At 35.0% G+C, this 26,501-nt stretch overlaps 1 protein-coding gene across 1 annotated transcript in view; it reads left to right on the forward strand.

Moving 5' to 3' along the window:
• LOC129222650 (uncharacterized) overlaps positions 1 to 26,501 on the forward strand; it is a 48,759-nt gene that overhangs the window by 18,363 nt on the left and 3,895 nt on the right. The window contains exons 5-8 of the mRNA XM_054857181.1: positions 3,910 to 3,999; positions 15,020 to 15,092; positions 20,277 to 20,387; positions 23,922 to 24,055. Of these exons, the coding sequence (XP_054713156.1) occupies positions 3,910 to 3,999; positions 15,020 to 15,092; positions 20,277 to 20,387; positions 23,922 to 24,055 (408 nt within the window). The remainder of the gene's footprint in view (positions 1 to 3,909; positions 4,000 to 15,019; positions 15,093 to 20,276; positions 20,388 to 23,921; positions 24,056 to 26,501) is intronic.

Raw genomic sequence — 26,501 nt, forward strand, 5'->3', positions numbered from 1 at the left:
AGAACACTAAATACTTCAACTGTGTTTCTTCCTCTTTTTTTTTTCTACCTCTATAAATCCTCTCTCTCCCTTCACTTTCGAAGATAGACAGCAGAGAAAACGACAGGAATGCCAGATTGAGTTTCTAAATTTTGGGATTATGAAAATTTTTTTGAGTTTTTGACTTTTGAATTTGAATATAAATGCTGAAAATGTTGAAAAGTGGGACAGTGGAAACAGATGAAAATATCTAATTTAAAACTATGCCTGCAAACATTGAGGTAACTGGTGGCATATATTTCAGTTTTATTCCGATCAAAAAAAACTGTTTTTTTATTGACATAATATGTAACGTATGTTTCATTTTCAAAAGTTTCCAAAGCTAGCTCCGATTTGCATTTAGAAAAACTGAAATAGTAAATGTTTTTATGATTTTGGAAAAGTAGCGAATGTTTACATATTTTTATGCAAAAAAAAAAACTGTTAAAAAAAGGAGGATTATACAAATGAACAAGGGCAGAATTTTGTCTAGACCTAGGGAGGTCACCCTGTATTTTGAGTTAAACACTTATATTCATTGTGCTATTAATATTTGTTGTCTCGAAAACATTTTCTAACAGAACAGCGTTATTAAATAATTTATCTCTGTTATACATTGTAGGAGTAAGTTATGTTTTCGATTCGATGTCATAAGGGTGCTGAAATTACCACTGATCTTTCAAAAGTCAATGTAAAATTTAAAAAAAAAAAAAAAAACTAAATTACTTTTCAATTTGATCAATCCTATATTTCAACTTAAAAGCCACGTCATTATTGTATACGAATTAAAAAGCTGTCTATTTGGAAAAAAATAAACATGGCAAAACTTATTACACAATTTTAGTCATTCATTTTTTGAATCAGGTTTGACTGGCAATTGTAGCTACAGTTTGCTGAAATGTCTTCAAAGGTTCTTTGTCCCTTTGTCTTAATGGATCGTCGACTTGATCCTGGACACTAAATTTTGCTTAAGTTTATTTCCCAGCAGTTACGATTTCAGAATTCTAAATGCTCAAGGAAGAAGAAATATGCGGGCATCACGTGGTCTGAAAATCCTGAAGCGGAAGTCGACTGCCACTTAGTTTCTCTAGCACTATAAAATGGCTTTGTACAATCCAGTTGTTATTCGGCCACCTATGGAGTGGATGGAACATCATGGAATTGTTTCTCTATCCCCCCTCCCCCCATTTTGCTAAGATTTATTTGTCGAAGAAAGGTAATGTTGCTGTCTGCTGCTTTGACTGTGTTTCAGTGTGAGATATGCTCACGAATTCAGTCATTTATTATTCACCCATCTTAAGTGGAATATATATTCGCTTGCTACGAAAAATTCCGAAAATGTGCTTTTTGAGCTGTAAGGTATATATTAAACTCTAGCTAATCCGGCAGCTGAATATCAGAAGATTCTGTTACTAAATATTTGAGCCTGAGTAATTTTTAATGTAATTTATTTAGTTATCCCCTCTCACTTACATATACAGGGTGTTTCAGAACTCTTGTGCAAAACTTTAAGGGGTAATAGTGCACATTAGGACAAACACTATAATGGCAAAAATAAGAGTCCCAAACGTCTTCCGAAGGAGATTGGCGCCATTAAAGTTTAGTGTCCAAAATTTCAAATGATCATTAAAAACGGAAAAGTAGGTCGATTCGCTAAAATTATTCTTTTTATCAGTATTTTCTTGAAAATAAATTTTAAAGATGTAATTTTAAAAATGCCGATAGAGGCGCTTTAGACTTTGGAGTAACGAACAACTATTTTTTACCGCTACTTGAATCTCATTGGATATTTTTTAATGCTTAGACTTAAAACTTAAATTTTCAGCTCAAAATCAGAGCCATTGGGCGTGAATAAATTGCGCAAACTGAACTGTCTTCAGATGTCAAAATACATTCTGTCACAAAAAAAAAAAAAAAAAAAACATTAACCCAGAAGGAAAGGAGTGATCTTCATGAACTTAAAATAGATGTGTTCAACTTAAAATAGATGTGGCCTATCACAAGATCTAAAAATGATAACAAATTCAAAACAAAATATCGTTTTATTAAGAAGTTATGACATAATAAAGGTTACAAAACCGTAGTATAGCCTCCTCTAGCTGCTATACAAGACAAAACACGGCGTGATATGGAGTGAAATAGGTTACCTATGATCACTGGGACTGAATCGGGATTCACCGTTGAAGGTAACATTCCTCCATACTGTCGCGACCCAGCTAATCAAGTGCAATGAAAATCCAATCGACGAAAATCCAATCCATCGCAATGGACGTCGGTTCGAGATATCAACGTCTTTCAGTGTACTCAGGATTGTTTTTCTTGGTACCATCAGTTTCTTGAAAGGTGTTAAACGGCATTGAACTAAGGTTAGCGACCTTGTTGATACAAGGGTCGCTGTTATGATGTGCGATCTTCGCGCTCAGTTTTGTTTCTAGAATGCCTTAACTCTTAACCGACCGCAATGGGAGTGACTCGTTTATTTTAAGCTACTACCATATCTCTCCAACCGTAGTGGCAGCAGCTACGCGTATAAACAACCTGCTTCTCTGAAACCTACTGTACGTCTCTGTAAAAAGTCCAACAATTGTTCGTATGCCTCTTAAAATTCATCATAGTCACAATAGCGTCCTTACAACTCGACAGTTTCATTTGAAGTGCTCTTTGAGACAAGCTTTCACACTTTCAATCGTACCTATCTGCGCATCTTGTATGCGCATAGCACGCTTACCCTATCATCACTGGCGACGAAATTTAAATAATCTCTTGCCAGACTACATTCCTGCCGAGTTTGTTTGTTGCAGCTCAAATTATTCTTGTTGCATACATTTTTTGTGACAAAATGTATTTCAACCTTTGAAGATAGTTCAGTTTTTGTTACTTAATCACGCAAAATGATTCTGATTTTGAGCTGAAAATTTAAGTTTAAGTCCAAGCATTAGAAAAAGTCCAATGAGATTCAAAAATAGCGGTAAGTTGTTCGTTACTCCAAAGTCTAAAGTGCCTCCTATAGGCATTTTTTAAACTACATCTTCAAAATTTATTTTCATCAAAATACTGATAAAAAGAATAATTTTAGCGAAAACCGCAAACGAATCGACCAATGTTTCCGTTTTTTATGATCATTTGAAATTTTAGACCCTAAACTTTAATGACGCCTTTCTCCTTCGGAAGACGTTTGGGACCCTTATTTTTGCTATTATATTGTGTTTGTCCTAATATGTACTATCACCCCAAGAGTTCAGAAACACCCTGCATGTCGTTCCCAGCAGGGTGTCCACCTAAAAAGTCATGGCGCAGACGATGCCATTGAAATTTTTAGAAAGGGAGGAGGGGGGGGTTGAGGGGTATTTTTCTCATTTTTTGGGGGGCTCTTACTTCTGGGGTGGGGTCTTTGCAATAATTAGGAGGGGAGGGGTGCGCCCTTGCTCTTAGGGGGGTGGGCACCCCTGGTTCCCAAGCTTACCATTTAAGGTGTTAAGACAACGTAATTGCCCTTCCCCCACCCTGACTTTGCAATACACATACATTCATACATACATGCATAAATATACATTTATATGAGGAGGCAAAGATTTCTCAAAGCTTACGTTCGACGACCTCTACCGGTCGGTTAATCACATGACAGCTAATGACGTCAGGGCATGCTAAAGCATTGGAGCTGACGTCATTATTTGTCATGTGATCAACCAACCGGTAAGCTACCGGTAGATCCACGAACGCAATCATTGTTTTTTAAATTTGTGTACTTTAATTATTCCAAGAATAGTTTTCATAAATGACCGACACAATACAGCTTTAGATAAGTACACATCTAAAGGATTTTAAATATACTTGTTTTTGTGTTTAGATGAAAATATTGTTTAACTTACCATTTTCCGTCCGTTTTTGCAGACAGCTCTTCATTGGGCCGCAAAGCAAGGTGACGCCAACGTTGTGAAGCTCATTTCCGGTGCTTACAAGGTGAATCCCAATGTTCGTTCGGTAAGTCTGCATAGATTCCTTTAAAAATGTAAGAAATCGATTTTTTACTATTTTTCGTATTTACTACAATTTAAGAACAATTCTGTGCTTCAAAGCCAGACTAACATAAATCGCATTATCACTATTTTTCACGAGAACGTAAGAACGTTTGTCTGGTGCATATAAAGGTTGACATTCGCACTCTTATAACACTGGTAATTAATCATAAAAGATTTTTTTTTCAAATAGAATTATGCTGTTATGGTTCAATTTCTTACATACAATGCAGTAATAACTTGAAAATTACGATTTTTAGGCTTAACATCAGTTTCGCTCTAAGATACAGAGTTTAGGAACAAATTTGGTTATAAACATAAACAAGTGCTCTAGAATCTGCTAAGTGTCAGGAGATAAATTAATCGATACTCTTATTAATGATTGATACTATAGTTTTGTTCAACTATTAATAACTGGACTCTACCACAACTAGATCTTAAGAAACTAACTGCGTCGCCCGGCTTTGCACGGTCCATCTCAAAAATAAAAGTTATGTCAAGTGACGCGTGTTCAACACTCAGACTTGAACCAAAAAAAGAAAAAAATCAGTAAAATTTTGCGGCAGATTACGGAAATATAACCAAAAAGCAAACATTTTTAATCCCCCCGACTACAGGAAGAGCCTTTAGAACGAAATCCAGTGTTTTATTCATTCATATTCAAGACAAAAAATGGCAACAAATCTTTCGTCGCAGTGATTTTCTTCACGCTATAAATTTTAATAAAAGCATTGTTGCGGAAAGTTGAGATGGAACACTGAATAATAATTTGAATGGAGGAAAGTCTTCGAAAAATAGGGATTTTATGTCGAAATCAAATTGTCATAATTAATAGTTTTTAACTGATATCTCCGCTAATTATTATCAGAGGACTATGTTAAATAGCCGAACATAAAGACGGGACGAATCCATCGATACCTGGTTCGATGATCAGTTCACTGTCGTTCGGGAGAAGAAACTTGGACATAAGTACATACATTCAGTTTTTAATTATATAAGACTAGCTGCGTCGCCCGGCTTTGCACGGTGTACCTCGAAAAAAATAATTATGTCTAGTGATGCGTATTCAACAATCAGGCTTGAACCAAAAAAAAAGTAAAATTTTGCGGCAGATTGCGGGAAAATAACCAAAAAAGTAAACATTTTAAATCCCCCGATTGCAGGAAAAGCCTCAAAACAAAAACCAAAATGTTATTTGTTTATATTCGAGAAAAAAAATGGCAACAGATCTTTCATTTAACGATTTTCTTTAAGCTACAACTACAAATTTTAATAAAAGCATTGTTACGGAAAGTTGAGATGAAGAACAGAATAATAATTTGAATGGAGGAAAGCCTTCGAAAAAGAAGGGATTTTATTTTGAAATCTAACAGTCATAATTAATAGTTTTTAATTGATATCTCCGCTAATTATTATCGGAGGATTATGTTAAATAGCCAAACATGGAGACGGGAAGATTGCGAATCCATCGATACCTGACTCGATGGTCAGTTCATTGGCGTTCGGGAGAAGAAGCTTGAACATACATAGATACATATAAGATACCTCCTAAGACTAGAAACCTGTGTCCTGTAAGCTAAAAAGAGGCTAAAAATCACAGAGGTGGAACACACTATTACTGTTTGACCACGGATTGTATGGAATTGGCAAACATCCAGTTAAGGCGACTCCATCTGAATGAGGGGAAAAATAAAAATTTTATGCACATATTCCGCTCATTTGAATGAGACTCTGCTTAATTTAGAGGCTAACATACATCTGCAAAAGCTGACATCCCTGAAAACTAATAGATGCTTCCATTTCCGCGTGTAAACCGGATGTTTGCCTTTCCATACAATCCGTGGTTAGACAGTAACAAGTATTCTAAAATATACAAATAATCAGGAGCTAAATCAACCTTTACTAATTATAAAGCTGAAAGTCTGTGTCTCTGGATCTCTGTTACTCGATAGCGACTAGACCGTTCAGCCGATTTTCATGAAATTTGGCGCAAAATTAGTTCATAACAAAGGAGGGAGCACCACGAAGTGATTTTTCGAAAATTCGATTTTGATCGTTTTTTATTCCAATTTTAAACCCATTTTACAGAGCGAATTACTATAACGTGGACGAGCGAATTATCATAACGTGGACGAGCGAATTATCATAACGTGGACGAGCGAATTACCATAACAAGAGCGAGCAAATTAACATAGAAAATTGACGAGAAATTCATCATCCGTTCTTTGTAAATATACAGGCGAAACAAAAAATTTTTAAGTTTCTACTACGGGCAAAGCCGTGCGAGTACCGCTGGCTAGTTAATCAAAAGTCTCAAGATCATAATAGTTGAAGACTTGAACCAAATTCCAACAATAACCATCTGTCTATCTGAAACTATTTTTTCACCTCAAAAGTTTTTTTCCCCAATTCTCGTTACAAAACGAGCATAATATGGAACTTATTTCGTCTAAAAAGGGTTGTTGAACTTTTTTTTTTCAAACCGGACACTTTACCATTAGATTGAAAAATTTACTTCCCGCAAGCAACTATTAGATCCACTGTATTTTAACGTCGCACGCCAGATTTGTAACAACTGATGGATCCTTGTCACGAGTCCTTGTTTACATATCGGAATGGATCTTACTTAATTATTTCCAGACTAAAATTAATGGATCTGCTCGTATATTTTATTTTCCATGCCTGTGGACATTGACTTTTGACATGTTTTAGAAAATTGAAATGCGTGATGTTTTAGCAAGTTTGGATGGAACGAGTTCTTGTTTCATGCGAAATAACTAAAAGCCAAATAGTTGGACATGTATCTGGTAGACTATGGGAATTGGTGGAGTGGAAACACTAGGGCTCTCTATTATGGAAAATAAATACAGAAACTCTACATAGATGAATGAGTTTGTTCTGTAATTGGGAAATAATAATGCATTTTAAATTGTTCGGGAGGAAAATGATTTATGATAAGTTTCTCTGAATCTGTCTCAGAATTTGATCGTAATTGGATAAAAACCACTGCTGCAGCTTTAAGCCCCATTTCACATCCTTGGGTCGCTCTGAGGTTTTACCGGTTGCATGGGGCCCTTAAGATAGCTTTTTGATGCAGACGGGCTACTCCATGGGAAATGGGTATTTTGTCCCGCACGTGACGCCACATATATTTAATTAAAAGTAATCCTCATATATAATAGCCAATGATCGAATAACGAGCGTGTTTCAACAATGAAACTCATGCCACGGCATGATAATTTGATAATGTGTTTTGGTAATGCTTAACATGCTGGGAAAGGCTTTATTGTGACAAGGCTGAACTCGATCGGTAACTTAACTGTTTTACTGGTAAGACTGTGCCATTTCAAGGGAATGAAGAAACGAAGAAGCGGTCAACTATGAACGCTATCTACTGGAGTTTAGAGTTAATCCACTGGAGTTAGGGTTAAAATGTCAACTATCAAAATATCACCAAACAGGCAATGGCTTCGTTAAAATGTTGAAGAGAAGCAATTTTTACCCGTCATATCTTGACGAGAGATTTTCTAGTATCTCAAAATATTAATGAACAGACATTGTGTGCTTAACAAATGATAAACTTATGTGTGATATCTAAAGCATAAACTTTTTCATTACTCTTTAAAATGAGTACATTTTAATGAAATATATAAGCCGTTACGTGCGGGACAAAGGGGACTTTTTCGTGGAATGGCCCAGACCAGGAATGCAGTAACCTCCTGATCCACGGACTTTTTTTAACCTCGATAAATTTTACATACACCGGTCACCAGTAGCTTACACGGAAGGTCTTCGATAGATTGGAATCGAACCCGCGACTCTCTGGCCAACAATTCGGCGATCTTAACGATCGGGATTCCTAGGCTGTTTTGTCTGACCCAGCAGCAATGTATTTGACTCGGTAATACAAGGTTCTGGATTTTAATCCCATTTTCTCATATTGATACAGTAGAACCTCGTTCTTCCGGCCCTCGCTTATCCAGATCAAATTTGGAGCATTTTAAAGACTGTACTATGTTAACACTGATCACTTCAGGGCTCCCATTAGATGATAAAATGTGGGTGAGCAAATCTCACCCTCCGTTAAATTTAGAGTGAGATTTTTAAAAATTAAGAGATTTTTTTTTTCAAATCTTACTGTTTACTTTAACAGACGTGACAGGATCTCGAAAAAGTTCTGCATCAAAATATTTTTTGAGTGAGATTTCTTTTAAAAGAGCGCGATTCTCGAGGTATCGCGCTGTATCGGGAACTCTGCTTTTAATTGATAACAAGGATGTGACTATAAATATCCTAAATATCCGCTTTTTATTTTAATCTATTGAAAATAAAGCACTTTCGTGGCCGTGCTTTATTCAAATGTCACAGGTGTTTGAATCAGAAGACAGTGGCCCAGTTCTTTGTTAATAAGTTATGTGAATTATTGATAATTTTTAACTGCTTTTAAGCAATTATTCATAAAATGTCTGTTAATTTCCTCTTCAGAAAAGATTATTCTATTTTTGGAAGTATTTCATTAACATTTTGAATTCGACTGAAAGTTAGAGAAAAGACATAAATCGTGAGAACAAGTGATGACAGCGCTTTAAAAAAAGAAAAAGAAAAAAAAAAGAAATCGTGGAGTAGAGGAACATTTAAAAAGTATATATTTGTTGAAGAGAATGTTATTATTTCCGAGATATATACTTCCGAGGATAGCTGAAAGTCAAGAGAAGGGGGAAAAAATGAAAGCAACGACCATAGCGACAAATGTGAAGAAATGTTAAACAGTCCTTGACATACTTGGTTCCTGAAGTGCAGAAAAACTTTTACAGTTGAACTCTCTTAATACGATCACGTTTAATACGAAATCACGGCTAAAGCGAACATTTTGTTCGTTAAGTTTGATTTGCTATCTAATCACGTTAAAAATTTCACGTATAATACGTAAATTAAATTGAAAGTCTCGGCTAAGACGAACAAAAATTTCTGACCGCTTTACTTAAAATGTTCGGGGTTTAATATTGCAATTTTCTTTTTCAGAAATTAGTCATCATATTGTTAGGTAGTAGAAGTCCCAGTGTGTAAAGAGAAGAAAATATTAAATATTTTATACAGAAAATAAAGCCTGTACCATTTGTTTACCTGTGGACAACATATTTCGTGGTTGTCGATTGTCATTTTTCTTTTTTAAAATTTTCCAAAAACATTCATTGATAAGAAATGAGTGATTAATTTTCCGAATGTACTAATAGTTAGATTACAATGTGTGAATTAGTAATAATGGTTTTTAAATATACTTAAGCATTTCTTCGTTTTTTCACAGTATCACTCATTTACGGTTGTTACGAATAAGGGGTAATACGAACAAATTCGTTGATGTTTGACATTTTGTATTAACCGAGTTCAATTGTATTTTGAAGCCTCGGATGCGGACACCATGTTCCTCTAAAACAATAACAAGAAAGAGACAGTAAGTCAGTTCAAATCAAATAGCCAACTTATTTGGTACTGTACAGAAATATAAAAATAACAAAGCAAATATGTGTAAATTTTTATGATTTTTTTTCACGAACCCGTTTTTTTACGAGCACTCCGTTATAACGAGCAAATAGCGCTGTCCCTTCGCGCTCTTTATAAGCGAGTTCGACTGTATTACTTACATTAAATGATGTATTTAAGTACATAAAATTCAATAAACTAAAAAAAAAATATTATTATACTCTTTAAAGAGAGAAAGTAGTCACTATTTTAAGCCACTTTTTGTCGCTACTAATGAACTAATGAACCTAATGTTAAACCACTGGCGGCTAAAGAACTTCCCCAGTTTTGCCCTTTACTGTCTGGATCGATTTTTCGGAAAACTGTTCTTAAATAATTGGGTTAATGTAGTTTTTTGTATGTCACATTAATGATAGTTTTCTAATTTTGCTTAATATCGTTACTCACTAATCGATCTAATATGAATCGTTATTTTTTTCTTTTCATGAATTTTTTTGGTTCCTCCTCCCATGCCATTAATCAACGAACAAGTAGAACGTAAGTATATTTTTTACTCATATGAATGCATGCGAAGCCTATTAATAACTGATGTCATTTAGATGAAAACGCCATTAATCTTTCCCGCCCTTCTCCATAAAGTCATTCCAGAAACTTTTTTTTTTTCGTTTTGGAATCGATTAAAAATCGAACATTAAAAAAAAAGTGTAATGATTTCATAAATTAGTTTTCTTTGCGAAGTTTATTAGTATTTCACAGATTTTGCTTTCGTTTTTTAATTTTTGTATTTTGTTCAGAATTCATGTGAAGACGGACTTTTTTTTTTGTTATTAAAATAATTAATTGTTGTTAAAATAATTTAATTGTTGTTAAAATACTTGTTAATAGGAAAGGAACAAAATAGGCTTTAATGCAGGCGAGTAATTTTAAACTTTTTCAGAAAAGGAGGGTGGGGGGAGAAAGAGTCAAAAAGTATATTTATTCAATACAATTTACATGAAAATACATAAGAAACTACTCCCACGTATATGAAAATACATTAATTTGTCCCCCTTGATCCCCCTAAATGACGAGCCTGCTAATCTAGAGCACCAAAAACCCCTGGTTTAAAGCCATACTGCTAATCCTATAGTCTTTACATGCATGTAAAGATTGCTCTAAGGGAAAATTCTATCTGAGGTCCTACAATGACAAAATCTTTGGCTATTTGAAGGAGAACAAAAAAAAAGATTTCTTTTCTTTTTTTCCCTTTTTTTTACGGATATTAGAAAATAAAAATAATGCTTTAAAAGGGGATACAATACCTAATTCTAGTATATTTTAGTTTTCACGCATTTAAAATACGTTGTTTCATTAGAAAATATTTCAAAAACTTTTAACTAAATATAAATAAATTCTGCTCCTATTCGATTCTAATGTTTGCTCTTTGAAATTACAATTATAGTTTTAATATAATACTTGCATAATTGTAATGTTCGTTATAGTAAGAAATGTATATTAAATATAGGTTCCTTAAAGGAAAGTTTATTTTTTGTGAGAATGAATTAGAATCTATTCGCATAATCATCTTATGAAACTTTATCATTATTTTTTTTTCCATATAATGTACCAAGTAATAAATAAACGAAGAAATTATTAAGGGCTAAAAAAAATTTCAGTATCGCAATCAAACTATTTTTCTAGATGCAATATACCTTACTGCTTAAATGGTCCTTCTATTTAATCAAAATGTTTTTTCTTTTCTTTCATTATCTCCTGAAATACATGGAATTGAATATCCTGTCGTATTTGAATATGGACACTTTAACAGGGAGTAAGTATATGTTTGAACTAATAAATAAAACTTCACAGATTTTAGCGTCTTTGATCGTTTTTTTAATTGCTTTATTATAACCTCCTTATATTTTATTAAACAATAGAAGGGAAAAGAAGTTGATCTTATCCAATAAAATGAGAGTTGAGATTAATAGTGAATTGATATGTTATGAATTCGACTGTATATTTCCACCATCTTTTCCTGCAATTGCTTTTGAAAGCAATGGTTATAACTATGGATTAATACCGGTATACCGAATACTGGTATTTCGAGCAATTTTGCAATTTCGTAATACCGGTATACGCTGAGGAGAATACCGGTATTTTCGGTATTAGCTGAAAATAATAAATAGTTTTAAAATTCAAGAATTTTCAATTTAACTTATTAAATATCTACTTATATTTTAAATGTATATTTATTTTCCCATGATACAGAAACGAAATCAATCTATTGATATAAAAATTTGGCTTCAAAAGCATAGACAAATAGAATATCATTAAACAGAAGTATTTTGTGCATCATGTATTTATTTTTTCCATTTCCCTGACCGCTCATTTTCCCTTTTGGGAAAGTTAATGTCGAGTGTAATTTTGAATTTTTGAATCCCCCCCCCCGCCCTTTGTCCGATGAACAATCAATTTATTCAAGCCATGAATTGAAGGAATGCTTTATGATTTCTTTTTCTTAAATATTTGTCTCAACTGTACTAAATTTTGAGAAAAACACTTTCTTGTTAGCATTACAAATGGCAATTTGTTGGCACCAGTATTGGTTTGTTGTGCCGTCTCGCTATTTGGCATCATACTTGGCAAGATAATATTTAGAAATTATATATTGCCTTGAAAATTCGCATAGAGGAAAAGCATAAATATATTCCATGAATTCAAGGATATTTTCAGATATTTACATAATTATAATTGCGAAGAATTTTAAAACGAAAGCTAAAACGAATAAGAGAAACCAACAAGATCGAATTTAGTCAAGTTTATCAGAAATTTCTAATCAAAGAGCTAATAAAAAGTGAACACAAATCCCTCCTGTTCAAGAGAAAATGATATTAATATGTATTGGAAAAGTATCGTCTCTCAGGAAAGAAATTTCAATTAGTTTTAAATTAAAAAATAATAGAACCGAATTTTTTTGAAGATGAATACTTTTAGGCAATTAAATTAGAGGAGGTGTATCACTCATTGTTAACAGTACCACTGACCTGTGGGAATTCAGAAAGAGTAGTTTCAACTATAGGAAAGTTGAGCACAAAAATAAGTTCCAGGCTTAGAGACAATTCAATAGATGCATTATGTTTTTTACTAGTATTTCTTTTCCATTATGACATTTGTTCCTTCATTTTATATTTGTTCACAATACATTTTCATAATAATACAATTTTTGTACAAAATTATGAAACATGGCAACGAAACAATATGTTTTCAAACATTTTTTGAGAAATTTCAAATACCGGTATTAATACCGGTATTCCGGTATCACGTTTTAAAAATACCGAATACCGGTATTGAATTTTTGGTCCGGTATTGCAATCCCTAGTTATAACCAATGTGTGTTTAAACCAAAAATGTTCAAGTTATAGAGATTATTGAATTAATAGAATTTGTATTATATATACTGATTTAGTGCTAAAGCCGATCGACAAACGTGGTTAACGTTTAAGTGAAAAAAAAAAAATCTGCCGTAATTACTTTTTACAAACATTTCTTCGTAGAATTTTTTTTCAGAATTATGCATGCATTATGTAAAAGACACAATTTTAAAAAGACGTTTCACTTTTTCTTCAATCATTAATATTTTATTACATTACTTAATTACTTTTGAATTATTCATCAAGTTATTTTTTGAAAAAGACGACGGAACATAAAACTGATTAATGATAATTAGCAAATGATAATTTGGGCGTCATCAGATTTAAAATTTCCGTTATTATTTTTACTAACTAAAACTCATTCCTCCTCCTTGTTTGGGATCTGCATACCGTGCTCAATAGATTTAACTTCGTTGGTAAAATGATGAAAAATCAGTAAATCTGTGATGGGACTGGTGATTCTAAAAATATATTAATTGTAGTCAAACGTTGCTAATTTTTGAGAAAAATTAGCATTGTATAGCACAAAACAGCATAAAACATTGCGTACTTACTCGCGAGCTACAGGGATACAAGGATTACTTTCTCGCAGTGGAAACTCTCTCCTTGTAACCCCAAAACTAGGGTATGCTGCTACATATTTTGCATAAAGTGTCGAACAACGTCTACTAAAAAGTTAATGTCCTAACTCAAAAAGTTAAGAAGACCCATTCCTCAAAAAAATCATTCATTTTATTTATAGCTAATAGTTCTTTTGTAATGTGGCGTGAACTCAGAGAGAACATAAAGCACTGGGTTACCATCGCAAAGGACCGCGGATCAAACTGACACGTCACGGCCTCAGACACCTCACGTCCAGGTCACCAATATGTGGGGTACCGATGTGGACAGAGAGTGGGTGATATTATGTCCGTGATAATGACCGTGACGCGTTTTGATCCTCCGACCTTTGTAGTGGTAACCCTGTGCTATAGTCCGACTGCGAACAAATGACCCTTGTCAATCATTTGATAAAACGAGTCCATTCTTTAAAATAGGTAGAGAAGGGAGAAAAGACGTGTGCCACATTTTCGAACGCAGCAACATTTTGGCGATATGAAAATAAGTGCTCCTATATATTTTCGTTATGTGATTACTGTTTGACCACGTATTGTATGTAATTTGGCAATCTGCCAAGGAAAGACGATTCCATCTGAAAAAATCTAGCAGGGGAAAAGGAAAAATAACGATGGGATATTGATACACGCGTTTTTTAATGTCACTAGTGCCTTATTCATTTATTGCATTATTTAAAATAAAATGAGGGAAAACAAAAATGGTTACTATAGGAACAAAAAAAAAAAAAAAGTTTTCATTTCGTTCAGGAATTGAAAAGCAAAATGGTAAGCTCAAAACTATGTTGTGAACAAATAAATCAATTAATTTTTGCAGTGAGAATATAGATCGAATATACTTTAGATTAAAAAATATTGCCGTAAGCAAATTTTCATTTTTGCAAAACTGGGGCTAAATAGTAGAGGCAAATGCGCACATATGTAGCAAACTAACTAGCACCCCCATAAACTAATAAATACGTCCATTTCCGCCTATAAACCGGATATTAGCTTTTCCATATAATCGATGGTCAGACAGTATTTAGACCAGAAATGTTTAAATTGCAACAATAACTGCATTTAGTTGGCGAGAAAGTAAACATGACAAGCTTTGCAATCTTTACAGTAACCCTGCTCTCGGAAATTTTCAATTGGAATTAATAACAGGAAGCGCTGTCGTCTCTAACCAATGGCTGCTGAAAAAAGTAAAATCAGGGCCCACCCACTTACGTAGGATATGACCTGTCGAATAAAACCTGCCTTGGTCTCATAAAATTAAAATGTTATACCTCTTTGGCTAATTTCTTAAATTTCAATTTGGCGTATTCAGCTCTAGAACCAATAACGTACTTTCAAATTCCGATCTTCAACTGTCCTTTCCGTATCGCATCTCCACGAAAATGGACAATTCTGAAACACGGCGGGGGTGAGTGGGCTATGTGTTCTCCGAGTGTACGTCACAGTAACATTTCATATGGTAGCTAATTCATATTTTTTCCAGGGCTATACACCCGTCCACTTAGCAACTCTGTATAAACATGATATGATTGTCCACCTCCTTGTACATACCTACGGTAAGTACTTCAGTGCTCAGTTCTCAATCAAGTTTTTAACGTAGAGATATCAGTATGGGAAAAGCCCTCTTCCACACTGATATCTTACGATAGGAATTACTTTATGTTCTGAAACTGGTGAAAATCTATCGAATGAAAATGAAACTGAGAAGTATTAAAACTGGTGGTGAAAAAGAAAATGAGGTTATGTTGTTTCATAAAATTAAAATTCTAATATTATTTCATAAAATTAATATTCTAAGGCTATTTTATAAAATTCTCGAACAGCTTAATTTATTTGATTATAATTTTGCTGATTATGAGCTGATCCCCAGCATACATAGTCATTCTCAATTAATGCCCAATTAAATCTTTAAAAAAAATTCTTTTTTAGTAAACGCCCAATTTTTCTTTCACGCACAAATTTCAGTTACACCACCAAGAAATTCAGATAAATATTTCATTACACATACATTTATCAAAGTGGGCTTTTATTTATTTATATAAAACATATACACAAATAAACGAGTTCATGTTAGATAACATGAGTGGAAGAGAAAACAACTTTTTAAAATTTCAATATTTATTGACTATTTTCCCAAATTCCTGTACTTTTTCCTTTGATAAAAGTCCCGGTAGCAGAATATTTTCCAGCAGTCTGTGACAAGGGCGCCCATATGGGGGGAGGGGGGTAAGGGGGGCTCAAGTCCCCCGTAGAAATTAGAGTTTCCTTGCTTTCAGTACTTTTTTCTTTGCAAAAATGTAAAAACATTTCATCTCTAGCCATTAATAAATAATTTATTAAAAAGGTCAAGCTTTAATAACTCTAACCTGTACTGAAATCTGTTTCTATGGGGGGAAATATCCTGCTAAACCATGGGGAAAGACCTGAGCCCCCCCCCCCCCTAAAATTTTGAATATGGGCTCCCTTGGTCTGTGACACTGATTAAAAAACTGAAAAATAGCCTTCAAGGCAAATCAGCATTAGATTAGTCGCAACACTTATTATAAATCATTACGAAGAAAAACCTGAAGATAAAATGCTAAATTTGAAAACTACGAGTGAAACATAGACTATGAAAATTCAAATTAAAATGGAGTAGTGGGGTGTTGGTAGCTGCTGTGGCAAGGGCAAACGAAATTGATCTCTCAACCACTGAAGGTGAGGACTCCTTCATAGGTTTTAGCGCGTTTTTTGTTTTTACTTTTTCTTTCTGCTTCATTTTGAACTGTAATTTTCTACTTTAAATTCTACAAATTCGTGCATACAACAACAATTGACATTCCTATTTAGAAATAGTCTGCAGACCTCTTCAAGAATCTACGACGAACGTCGCAGTGTCGCTCTGCTTCTGCTACCGGGATAAAATGTCTTTCAAGTAATTTTTAAAATGCTCAATATCGTAGTTAAATGGAAAAAATAGTGTATAAAAATAGAAAAGAACGTACATTGAAAGTGAGAAACAATAACAACGTTCTTGCTATAGAATGTGCGGTAAAAAATTATTGTCACTAAAGAAGGAAAGAAACAACTTTACTCATCTATATGCATCATCGCATTTTCATCTGCGAATCAAATATCCTTAATGATACCTCGAAAAATGAATATCAAGAACCAGCGCAAAGAAATTAAAAATCTTCAAAAGTACAACATTAATACATAAATATAAGGTGTAGCGTACCTGCAGCATCGCTTCGCAGAACAAGACCGAAAGATCGGAAAATTTAAGGTGTGGGTTTCGCGGATACACGTAATTATCACCACTTTAGTGCTCTTTAAGCAGGTACACGAGCCCATTTCGTCAAACTGTTCTCGTCATTATCTTCGAGGTGGTCCGCAGCTTCCGGTTTTAGACTCATCACCGATCTAATATCTCAATTCAGGCAACGTTAAGTGATTTGAACGGCGGAGGCTGGTCACGTTTTTCGAGATCGCTTGAGCAGATTGAGTCATTGATTCGGAATGCTTATGAAAGTTTCATAGGCGAAATTGACATTTTGTCATTCAGGATGCAGGCTTTAAGCTATTTGCTGATTTTTAAGAAGATGCACCCTGTGGCTACAGCAGGACAGTTGACAGGATTTTTAGGCCCCCTAGGCAACTTTCTTTGTGACCCCCACCAACCTTTTTTTGGAGGAGGCGTTGGTTCATAAGTCCTTACCACACATCATTACTTTACTAGGATTGGTAATATATCTCAATCTAAGGATTGGTTACACTGGGGTCATTAACCTCCAAACACCTTTTTCACTGCGCTGCTTTACCTTTAGCTTATTACCTCCGGACTTGCTTCGAGTGGATTACTTTTTCACAGGTCACCAACAGGGGCGATCCGAACTTACGTTTTTGGGAGAGCGTAAATTCTCAATTCACCGAATGGAATTCCAAGTTTTGCCGAATGAAAATCCAAATTTCTCTGAACATTGATACTTTTGCCAAATGAAACTCAAATGATGATAATTTTACTGAACCGTCAGACAAAATTTAGCGAATAAGGAATTTTTTGGAAGCTCACAGTGCCCTCCCATCAGGGTGCTCCTGGTTACCGAGCCTAGCTATGGGAATGCATCAGCTTCTCAAATCCAAATATGTATATCTGCCAGGTTCCCAAACACAAACATCGACGGTAAAAGTCCAGTGGAACCCCGTCATTCGAAAGCCTCACTATCCATACAACTCGCTATTCGTCCAACTTGTTCAAGTAAAATTGAACTCGGCAATTGTGCCGTATGCTTCTTCACTGTTCGGACAGCGTCAACTAAAGAAGTTGATCGAAGACCACAGGAAAGAGTTGGCAGTTTTAAACTGCACAAAAGAAGCATTTCCACAGCAGAAATGAAAGAATTGTGCTACCAAATCAGGAAAACATAGAGAGTGGAGGAAAATGACATCGAAACACTGTTGTGGACAACACAAGCATCAGTTGGTTCATCGACATTGTTATTGGTCAAAGCCAGACAACATTGGATAGAATTTTGGAGAAATAATTCCTAGATTCTTCTAAAGCAAAAAGACAGATAAAAAAAAAAATAACACCTGAAAGAGAGAAAACACCTGAAGGACTTTTATCTGACATTTTTAATGGAAAAGGAATCTTGTTCCAAACAATAATATCAACATCCCTCGTCCTCCTCCCCACGTTTCACTTAAGCCATCAGTTCATCTCACTCGCTACAAGCAAAGTGTAATTTTGTTTTATATATGTATTTCATGAACAATACTGTAGATTTTTTGTTTTTCATCGGCATAAGCAGTCATCTGTGCTTTGGAACGCATTAATCAATTTACATTGTATCTTCCATGAAAAACGATTCGCCATCTGTGCAAATAGCCATTCGAACTGCCTTCTGTAACTGTGCACAAATAACGAAGTTCCACTAGACATTTTTTTTTTTTTTTTTTGGAAGTGAGTTCATCTGGTCAATTCAAATTTTAGCACACAAAAAATACAGTTAATCTTTCTTTCCACATATTTAAAATGTAAAATATTTTTTGTTTTTCGCGGACACCACAAACGATCATTGTTTTCGAATGCAATGAGTGTATTTGTACCTTTTCTTCTTGATGGAACTGAGTACAGAGCAGAGAATATCACTGAAGTGTTGGTTCAAAGAGAAATCATTACAAGCAGATGAATATATGAGGAAGATAAGTTCGAGTTCTTGTTGAAGAACACAACACTTGTGGTTTAAATCACAGAGCAGTATAAATGCTCGAACCTATCAGCTTGTAGAAAAAAACTTAATTTTATTATCGCCATTTATGGTTCTTTTTAAGTTCAAAAGAATACTTATGTGCACTATAGTTTCTGTAAACCTATCCTGCCAGCGTCGTAACACTGTGGTTAGAATCTGCGTCTCTTTCATAATGCTGCCAGGTTAGGTTTGCCCCAACTATGGTTAATACATTTTTTTTTTAAGTAATACTTTCCATGCAAGTTTAGTTTTTTTCTTGTTCACAGCTCAAACAGTGACCCGTTAGCGAGAGTCACAGAAAAATAAATGTCTTTAATTAAGCCATGCAAATGTTTGACTTGAAAAAAATGTAACGCAACACCCCTTGCTCTTGCCTTTTGATGGCGGCGCATGTTACCATACGCAATACGGAATTTCACCATAGTTACAATAAAGAAGTTAATAAATTTAATGTTCGCTTCAACATATAGTCACTAAAGGACGAAGTATGATGCTACGCCCCTTTGAAGTCAAGGAAGCAAAATATAGGCTTTCGCAGACACTGAGTCTTATGTTAATACTTAGGTAATTACTGCTAGTTTACACCAGTGTTGCGCAGTCGAAGTCAGATTAAGTTCGGATTGAAGGAATCGGAGTCTGGATTCAAAGGCTTTAAAGTAGACTCGAAGTCTGTTCTTTTCACTCCGAGTGCTCTGCGGGCCTTCGGAGTCAGATTCGAAGTGGGAAAAATTTTTTGAGTAAAGGAGTCTGAGTTGAAGACTCTAAATGTTTCAGGAGTCTGGTTGGGTCACATTCCGTCGGACCCCGCAGTCCTGGTTTATTTCTCAGTGAACCTGGCAGGAGAAGTGGTTGAACTGTGACGTGATATTTTGACAATCTATTGAAGAATACCAAGTAAGAAATGAAGAAAAAAAAGCTTGATAATATAGCTAATTTATTTTTGTTGCTAATGTATTCAATTACATTTGAGATGATTATCGCACCAACGTCAATGGTACTTTAGAGTGGCTCAAAAATACATGCAAAAAAAAGTTTTTCCTAGATAACAAGACAACCCTCGATATTTTTAGGCTTGTGAATAGTAATATACTGGAAGAATTTTAGCTTCTTATTTCAACTGAAAGAGGGTGCTCAACCCCCTCCCCCAAACTTCATATGTATGGGGTGGGGGGGGGGGTAAACAATACATTGAACTGAAAAAACAATGCTACATATTATAATATGCACGAGTAATGTGCATATACATTGCAATAAAATAATTATTTACAAAAAAGAAAAAAAACAGCTGAGGAAATTAAATGTTTCTAAATTTGTGACATTTTCTATGCTGTGGCTAATGTTAAATTGAGGGGTCATTGAGCACCCTCTTAAAATTTGAGTAAGAAGCTAAAACTTTTCCAGCATAATACTATTCGTAAGTCTAAAAAAAATAGGGGGTGTCCTGGACTCTAGCTGAAAAAAGTTTTTTTGAACCACCCTATGGTACTTATGCATGTTTTTCGGTTTCAGGCGCCGATCCTTCCATACGAGACTACAGCGGTAAACGAGCTGATCAGTATCCTGACAATCACGTCAGAACTGTTTCGGGTGTTAAAACAATGGAACGGAAACCACTTAAAAGTAAGTGAAAAATCTAACAGTAAAAATTGAAGTGGTATGAAACTTATCTAGTTTCGCCACAATTCCTCAAAAGACTATTTATGCCTTTTTATGTATCGCGATTTGAGTTAGGTTAGGTCCTCTTGATTGAAAGGCAATGAATTAAGAAATAAATCAACAGTCTCTTACCGAAAATGAAGTATCGATGACGCTGTTGTTGAAAATTAAGATTATTTCTTATATGAAGATGATTGTGATTATGGAAATAAAAAGAGGGAAAATTGATAAAATAATAGCAAAGAGTAATATGATAGTAATATGTTTGGTTTCGTAGGTACATACTAGACGTCAGTTTACTAATAAAAATGACTTCGCAATTCCTTCATTTTTTACTTTGTAAGGAACTGACGCAAATGCTGCATTCAATAACAAATTTCTCTTTTAATCATCTTTAAATGAATTTGGTTAGATTAAAATAATAGTTAGTAGTGCCCCCGCCCCCCTTCCAAGCTTGGATGACGTTTCTTCGCACGTTTTACGCACTGTACAGCAAAGGGGTTGTCCACAAATGATGTTACGCTTTGAAAAGGAGGGAGAGGGTGTCGTGAAATTGTGACAAGAGCGATGCCTATTGACAAAAATGGATGGGGCCCGAGCCACGATCTGGCAAGGGGGGCCCATAAAAATGTAGGGTCCATGATAACAGTACTGAAATACAGGTGAGCTAACTAAAGGTTGAGAAATAGCGCATCAAAGTTGCCCGGATTGTGACTGTATTTCTCCCCCCCCCCCCCAAAAAAAACCTTGCGATTTTAACCTTTAAGCTTAAACCGCTTTGCATTTTTTCGCTAATTTCCAAAATACAAGCTATTGACGAGTTTTACACAGTCAGAGATCCTGACTTTTTCCCGGTCCGTCATAAAAGTCAGGGTTGCGGGCAGGCCTGCCACCGCAGCCCTGAGCCGGACTGCCACTCCGGCCATTAGCGATCATCCTTAATGGAGCCCCCTCCCCACGGACCCATCGTTCCTGACAGGGGTCGCGCCTCGGCCGGACACCTAATGGCCGGACTAATGGCTTCTCCCGGTTCCCTGATTACGCAGGCGTCACGTGGCCCATTACGGAATCAAAACTGATAGATCAGGACTCCCCCGTGCGGATAGACCCCCCGGGAGGCGTTTTTTCCCCATTTTTTCTCGCTCCTGTCTGTCTGTCTCTCTTTGCCCCTCCTGACCGATATTCTGTATTGCCCCACTGCACGAACTTTGCCCCGTTTTATTTTACCCCGCTTATTGTTTCGGTGGCAGACTGATGCATTTGATATAGGTATAGATTTCACCCAACTGCGGAGGTAAATAAAAAGAGAGGCGATACAAAAGGGAGAGGAGAGGGGGAGAAATGTTTCAAACTATACGCAAAATAGAATCACTTTTTGGTGAGGCACTAACATTACGACTACGAGGTATTTTCAACGCGTCTACAAACTTATTTTACTCTTTGAAATGTTTGTCTTTGTATTTTAAGTAAAATTTTACATCGTGGAAAAGAGAGAAGAGAAGTTTTTAAGTATGGGTTAAAATTGTGAATATATTACATTTCAATATTTTTAATTTATTTTTAAATTAAAATTTCAAAAATTTTAAATGTTAAAAATCAAAATATTACAGCACAAAGCTCTCTTTTTTTCGGACATCCTTGTTCCTTATCCCGTTATCGCGGATCCCATTTCTTCCTTAGAAATTTATTTTTCATCACTATTATCGTACATTTTACTCTAAAATGAACTTACAACCTGACCAGAGCTTACGCATTCAAGAATCCAATATGGGATCCAGGGACGGATACAAAAATAATTTTTGGAGGGGGCCCGACGAAAATGGAAAAAAATGCCTCCCCCCAACCATATACTACAGTGCTTCCTAATCAAGTTTTCATGATTTGATTTTTAAATATTTTTAGGATCCCTTACAACCAAGTAATCTACTTTTAAATATATTTTTTTTCCTTTTGCATTTTTATAAGCTGAAAAAGAGGCCTATTATTTTGCAAATAATTCAACAAAGACTGTTATCGAAATGACTCTTCTAGGTAAGGCTACACATTTTTTAAAAAGGTTAATTATTGATTCCATTAAAGACGAATTGATGGACGAATCGCGATATTACGTTCCCTCAAATTCCAAACCAGGGAGTTAAATGTATTCTACCGTTTGGCCTTTAACTCCAGTAATACTTCTGTTGCAAACAAAAAATACTTTTGTTCAAATATGCCTTGTGTTCTTTCGAAATAACCGTAAAAGAAATTCTGAAAATGTTATAGAGAAGACATTTAAAAAATAGAAATGAATTTGTTAAATTAATTTATACCTTTTGGAGGGGGGACTGGCCCCTTGGGTTCCCCCTAAAATCTGCTACTGATGGGATCCCGAACAAAAGGAAGACCACCAACAAGGTGGATGGATGATATTGAAAATGACTTTAAAACTTTAAATATTAAAAACTGGCAGCGATTTGCTGCGTATCGTTTGAGTTGGAGGAAGCGAGCTGTAGAGGCAGAGAAGACCTGCAACAAGTTGTTACGCTTGTAAAGAAGATGAAAATGAACTTATCTCCTCTAAAACATGTAGAAGAGTATTTTCCCACCTTGAAAAGAGTCCTAACTATATTCCTGATTTCGATGTATGTCTATATTGATCTCTCAATTTCTTCATCAGTTTCTATGCGTTTAAATTAATTATTTTTACTTTCGTGTAAAATTTTGATTTTTTTTTGACATTATTAATTATTGAAGCTTTAAATTTATTCCATATAAAATTAAAGAATTATTTATAATGCATCCTGCATCGCAAATTGTTAATTATGTTAGGAAATTTTTAAACTCAAACATACAAACTTGCAATATTTATATTTAAGGTAACGTAAGCTAATCTCTCTTTATGCGCAGTACATTTATATTACAGTGAAAATAAACACCGTTGCTTTTATTTGATTTTGTTTTTAATAAGAATAAGTAATAGGAAACTGCATTTTAAAGTTCAAAAAGTTTCACCTCAAATAAATTTCAAAACGAAAAAACTGAAAAAAAATTATTTTTTACTTTTTATTTTAAAGACTATGAATAAGCTTGGTACGTTCTGAAAAGTATGAAATAAAAGAAGTATATGTTTTCTTACAACACACACACACACACTCAAAAATTGCAGTTAATCTTAATGTTAATCTTAATGTATTTTGGTAAATTTTAAACCAGCCAATAAAATTTAAATTAAAAATTGAGAGAAGATAAGTATCGCCGGTATAGTAAACACATCTGTTTATTTATTATCTTAATTTAAATTTTATTGGCTGCTTTAGAGTTCACTTTAATATAAAGATATAAATATTTGCTACAATTTTTGAGTGTCTTAATCAGGAAATCATTTTTTTCTGTTTATTTCATACTTTTTAGTGTGACCAAGCTTATAGAAATTATCTTCAGATTAAAAAATAAATAAAATTAAAAAATATATATTTTTTTGAATTGCTTTATGACGTAGTTTATTTGAATTTGTTGCAGCCCGGCCTTTGGAGAAAGAGCCGAGTTCCGGATTCATTAGGATAGGTTCTCTCAATTTACGAAAATCGAGGAAATCGGCTGTTTTTGCAAGCGTACGAGGCAGCACGAGGAGCTGGGGATCAGCCACTGAATTGGTAAGTACAGACTTTGACGCAGCTCAATCACATACGCCATGGACAATCCAATCCAATCTTTACCTTATAAGTGAATATCACAAATTTTAGTTTGACGGTGCTCTATGAAAACCGTCAGAGGCACCTTTGATCAATCTTTAACTTGTATTAAGTATCACAATTTATAAACAAGCAACTTGACGCTGCTGTAATGAAATCAGTCTTAGACAATCCTATCCAATCTTTGCCTCCTAAGCGAGCAATTTGACGGTTGCTCAATGACGTTCGCCATAGGCACTCTTTGTGAGCGAGCAATTTGACCTTGCTTTATGAAATCCTTCATAGATAATCCTGTCCAATCTTTGCTTGTAAGCAACCAATTTGAAGGTTGTTCTGTGAAATCAGTCATAGACAGACCAATCTTTACCTTGTAAATGAGTATCACGATTTATAAACGAGCAATTTGACGCTGCTTTAACGAAATCCGTCTTAGATAATCCTATTCAATGCTTGCTTTTGTAAGTGAGCAATTAGACGGTTCCTCAATGAAGTCTGCCGCTGGCAGTTCCTGACCAATCGTTAGCTTGTAACAGAGTAATTTGACGCTCCTTAATGAAATCCGTCATAGACAATCCTATCCAATCTTTACCTCGTTGAGCGAGCAATTTGAAGCTGCTTTATGAAATCCGTCATAGACAATCCAGTCCAATCTTTGCCTAGCAAAGGAGTTTCACAACTTGTAACTGCTTTTTATAAGCGGCTCGAAGAATCGTGAAAATTTAAACAAATTGTACTGAAAAATTAACCCAGATTTTGTCCGTATTGCATAACAATCAGAATGGCTGTGCGAATGACGTTACTGAATAACCTCTGCTGAGCTCGAAGCAAAACGATTCTGACAAAAATAAAATAAAATAAATAAATAAATAAATAAATAAATAAAATTACTTGGCGCTAAGTGTCCCTAGATTCCTCTCAGTAGAAGACAATAATCACTATTCGAAGTCAAATTATCCATTTTAAAAAGATATTCATGAGTTTTGCGAGCAATCTGGTGGCTCTAATTTTTAAGGCCCTTTAAAAGAGAAAAGAGCCTACATAGCGTCGCCCGACTGGAAATTTAACAAAACAGCTCTTAGATGCGAATAGATCTTTTAAATTTTACTAGACTGACTGATTAACTGTAAACAGTAGGGCAATGAGGGACGCAAAGTGAAATGGTTTTACGCAACTTGTAGTGCACCCAATCTGGAATGTTTTTACGTATGTTATTAAACGTACAGTTTAGGTGTTCCCAAACATTTCCGATTCGCGGCATCCTTCATAGAATTAGAATTTTCCACGGCACCTTCGGCTATCTCTAGTTATGTTCACTTATTGCAATCATGGATACTTCGCGGGACCCCACGCCTCTCCTTGCGGCATCCATTTTAGAAACTCCTGAAATTGTCGATTCCAGTCAAAAAGTAAATACTGCATTGTGAAGGTGAAGGGCAGTAACTGCAAATTTTTCATTTTTCATTTTCTTGCTTTTTTGTCATCTACACTACTGGCCATTAAAATTGCTACACCAAGAAGAAGTTGTCAGAATGAAACAAAATTTTGCGCACGTGATGGCAACATTGACATTAGAAATCGATTACAAAATGAAAGCAGAATGGTCATTTATTACTGGAAAAATCTCACATGAGTGGAGGTTTAAGTACCCTGTTGAGCCACCTCTAGCTGGAATGTAAGAGTCGATACGGTTGAGAATTGAGGTACAGCAGTTTCGTACAATGTCCTACGTCCTCTCGTACCACAGTTGCTGTAAACGCGCCACTAATTCAATCAAACTTACAGGCTGTCCAATTTACCGTCTCAAGTGATCCCAGATGTGCTCGATTTGAGACAAATCAGTACATCGGGCAGACCAGAGAAGTGATAATGTGGAAAAGGAAATCCCTTGACACCCTTGCTGTGTGTGACCGAGCATTGTCATGTTAAAAATAGCTCCTGGGAGCTCGGTCGTGAGTGGTAACACATGCGTATGAGTTTGATCGAATGAGTGGAATCAGCGATTGTATCGCTTCGTACTTCGTACATTCACGCAAGATGTGACTTAACAGGGTACTTAAACCTCCATTCATGTGAGATTTTTCCAACAATTAATGATCAATTTGCTTTCATTTTGTAATTAATCACTTTCTAATGTCAATTATGCTATCACGTGTAAAAAATTTAGCTTCATTCTGGCAATTTCTTCTTTGGTGTAGCAATTTTAACGGCCAGTAGTGTATATTGTATGTTATCTTTACTGTACACGCTCGCTCATTTGGTTTCCGCTGAAAAAAAAGGCTCGAAAAAAAAAAAAAAAAAAGGCGCGTAAAAAAAAAACGAATCCACTTCACATTTCTTCAAATATCTTGAAAACTCATTTCTGCATACACTGCCGTTTACAGTCGACTCCCGCTACAACGCGATCCGA

This window comes from Uloborus diversus, chromosome 5 (genome assembly GCF_026930045.1).
Source record: "Uloborus diversus isolate 005 chromosome 5, Udiv.v.3.1, whole genome shotgun sequence".
Lineage (NCBI taxonomy): Eukaryota > Metazoa > Arthropoda > Arachnida > Araneae > Uloboridae > Uloborus > Uloborus diversus.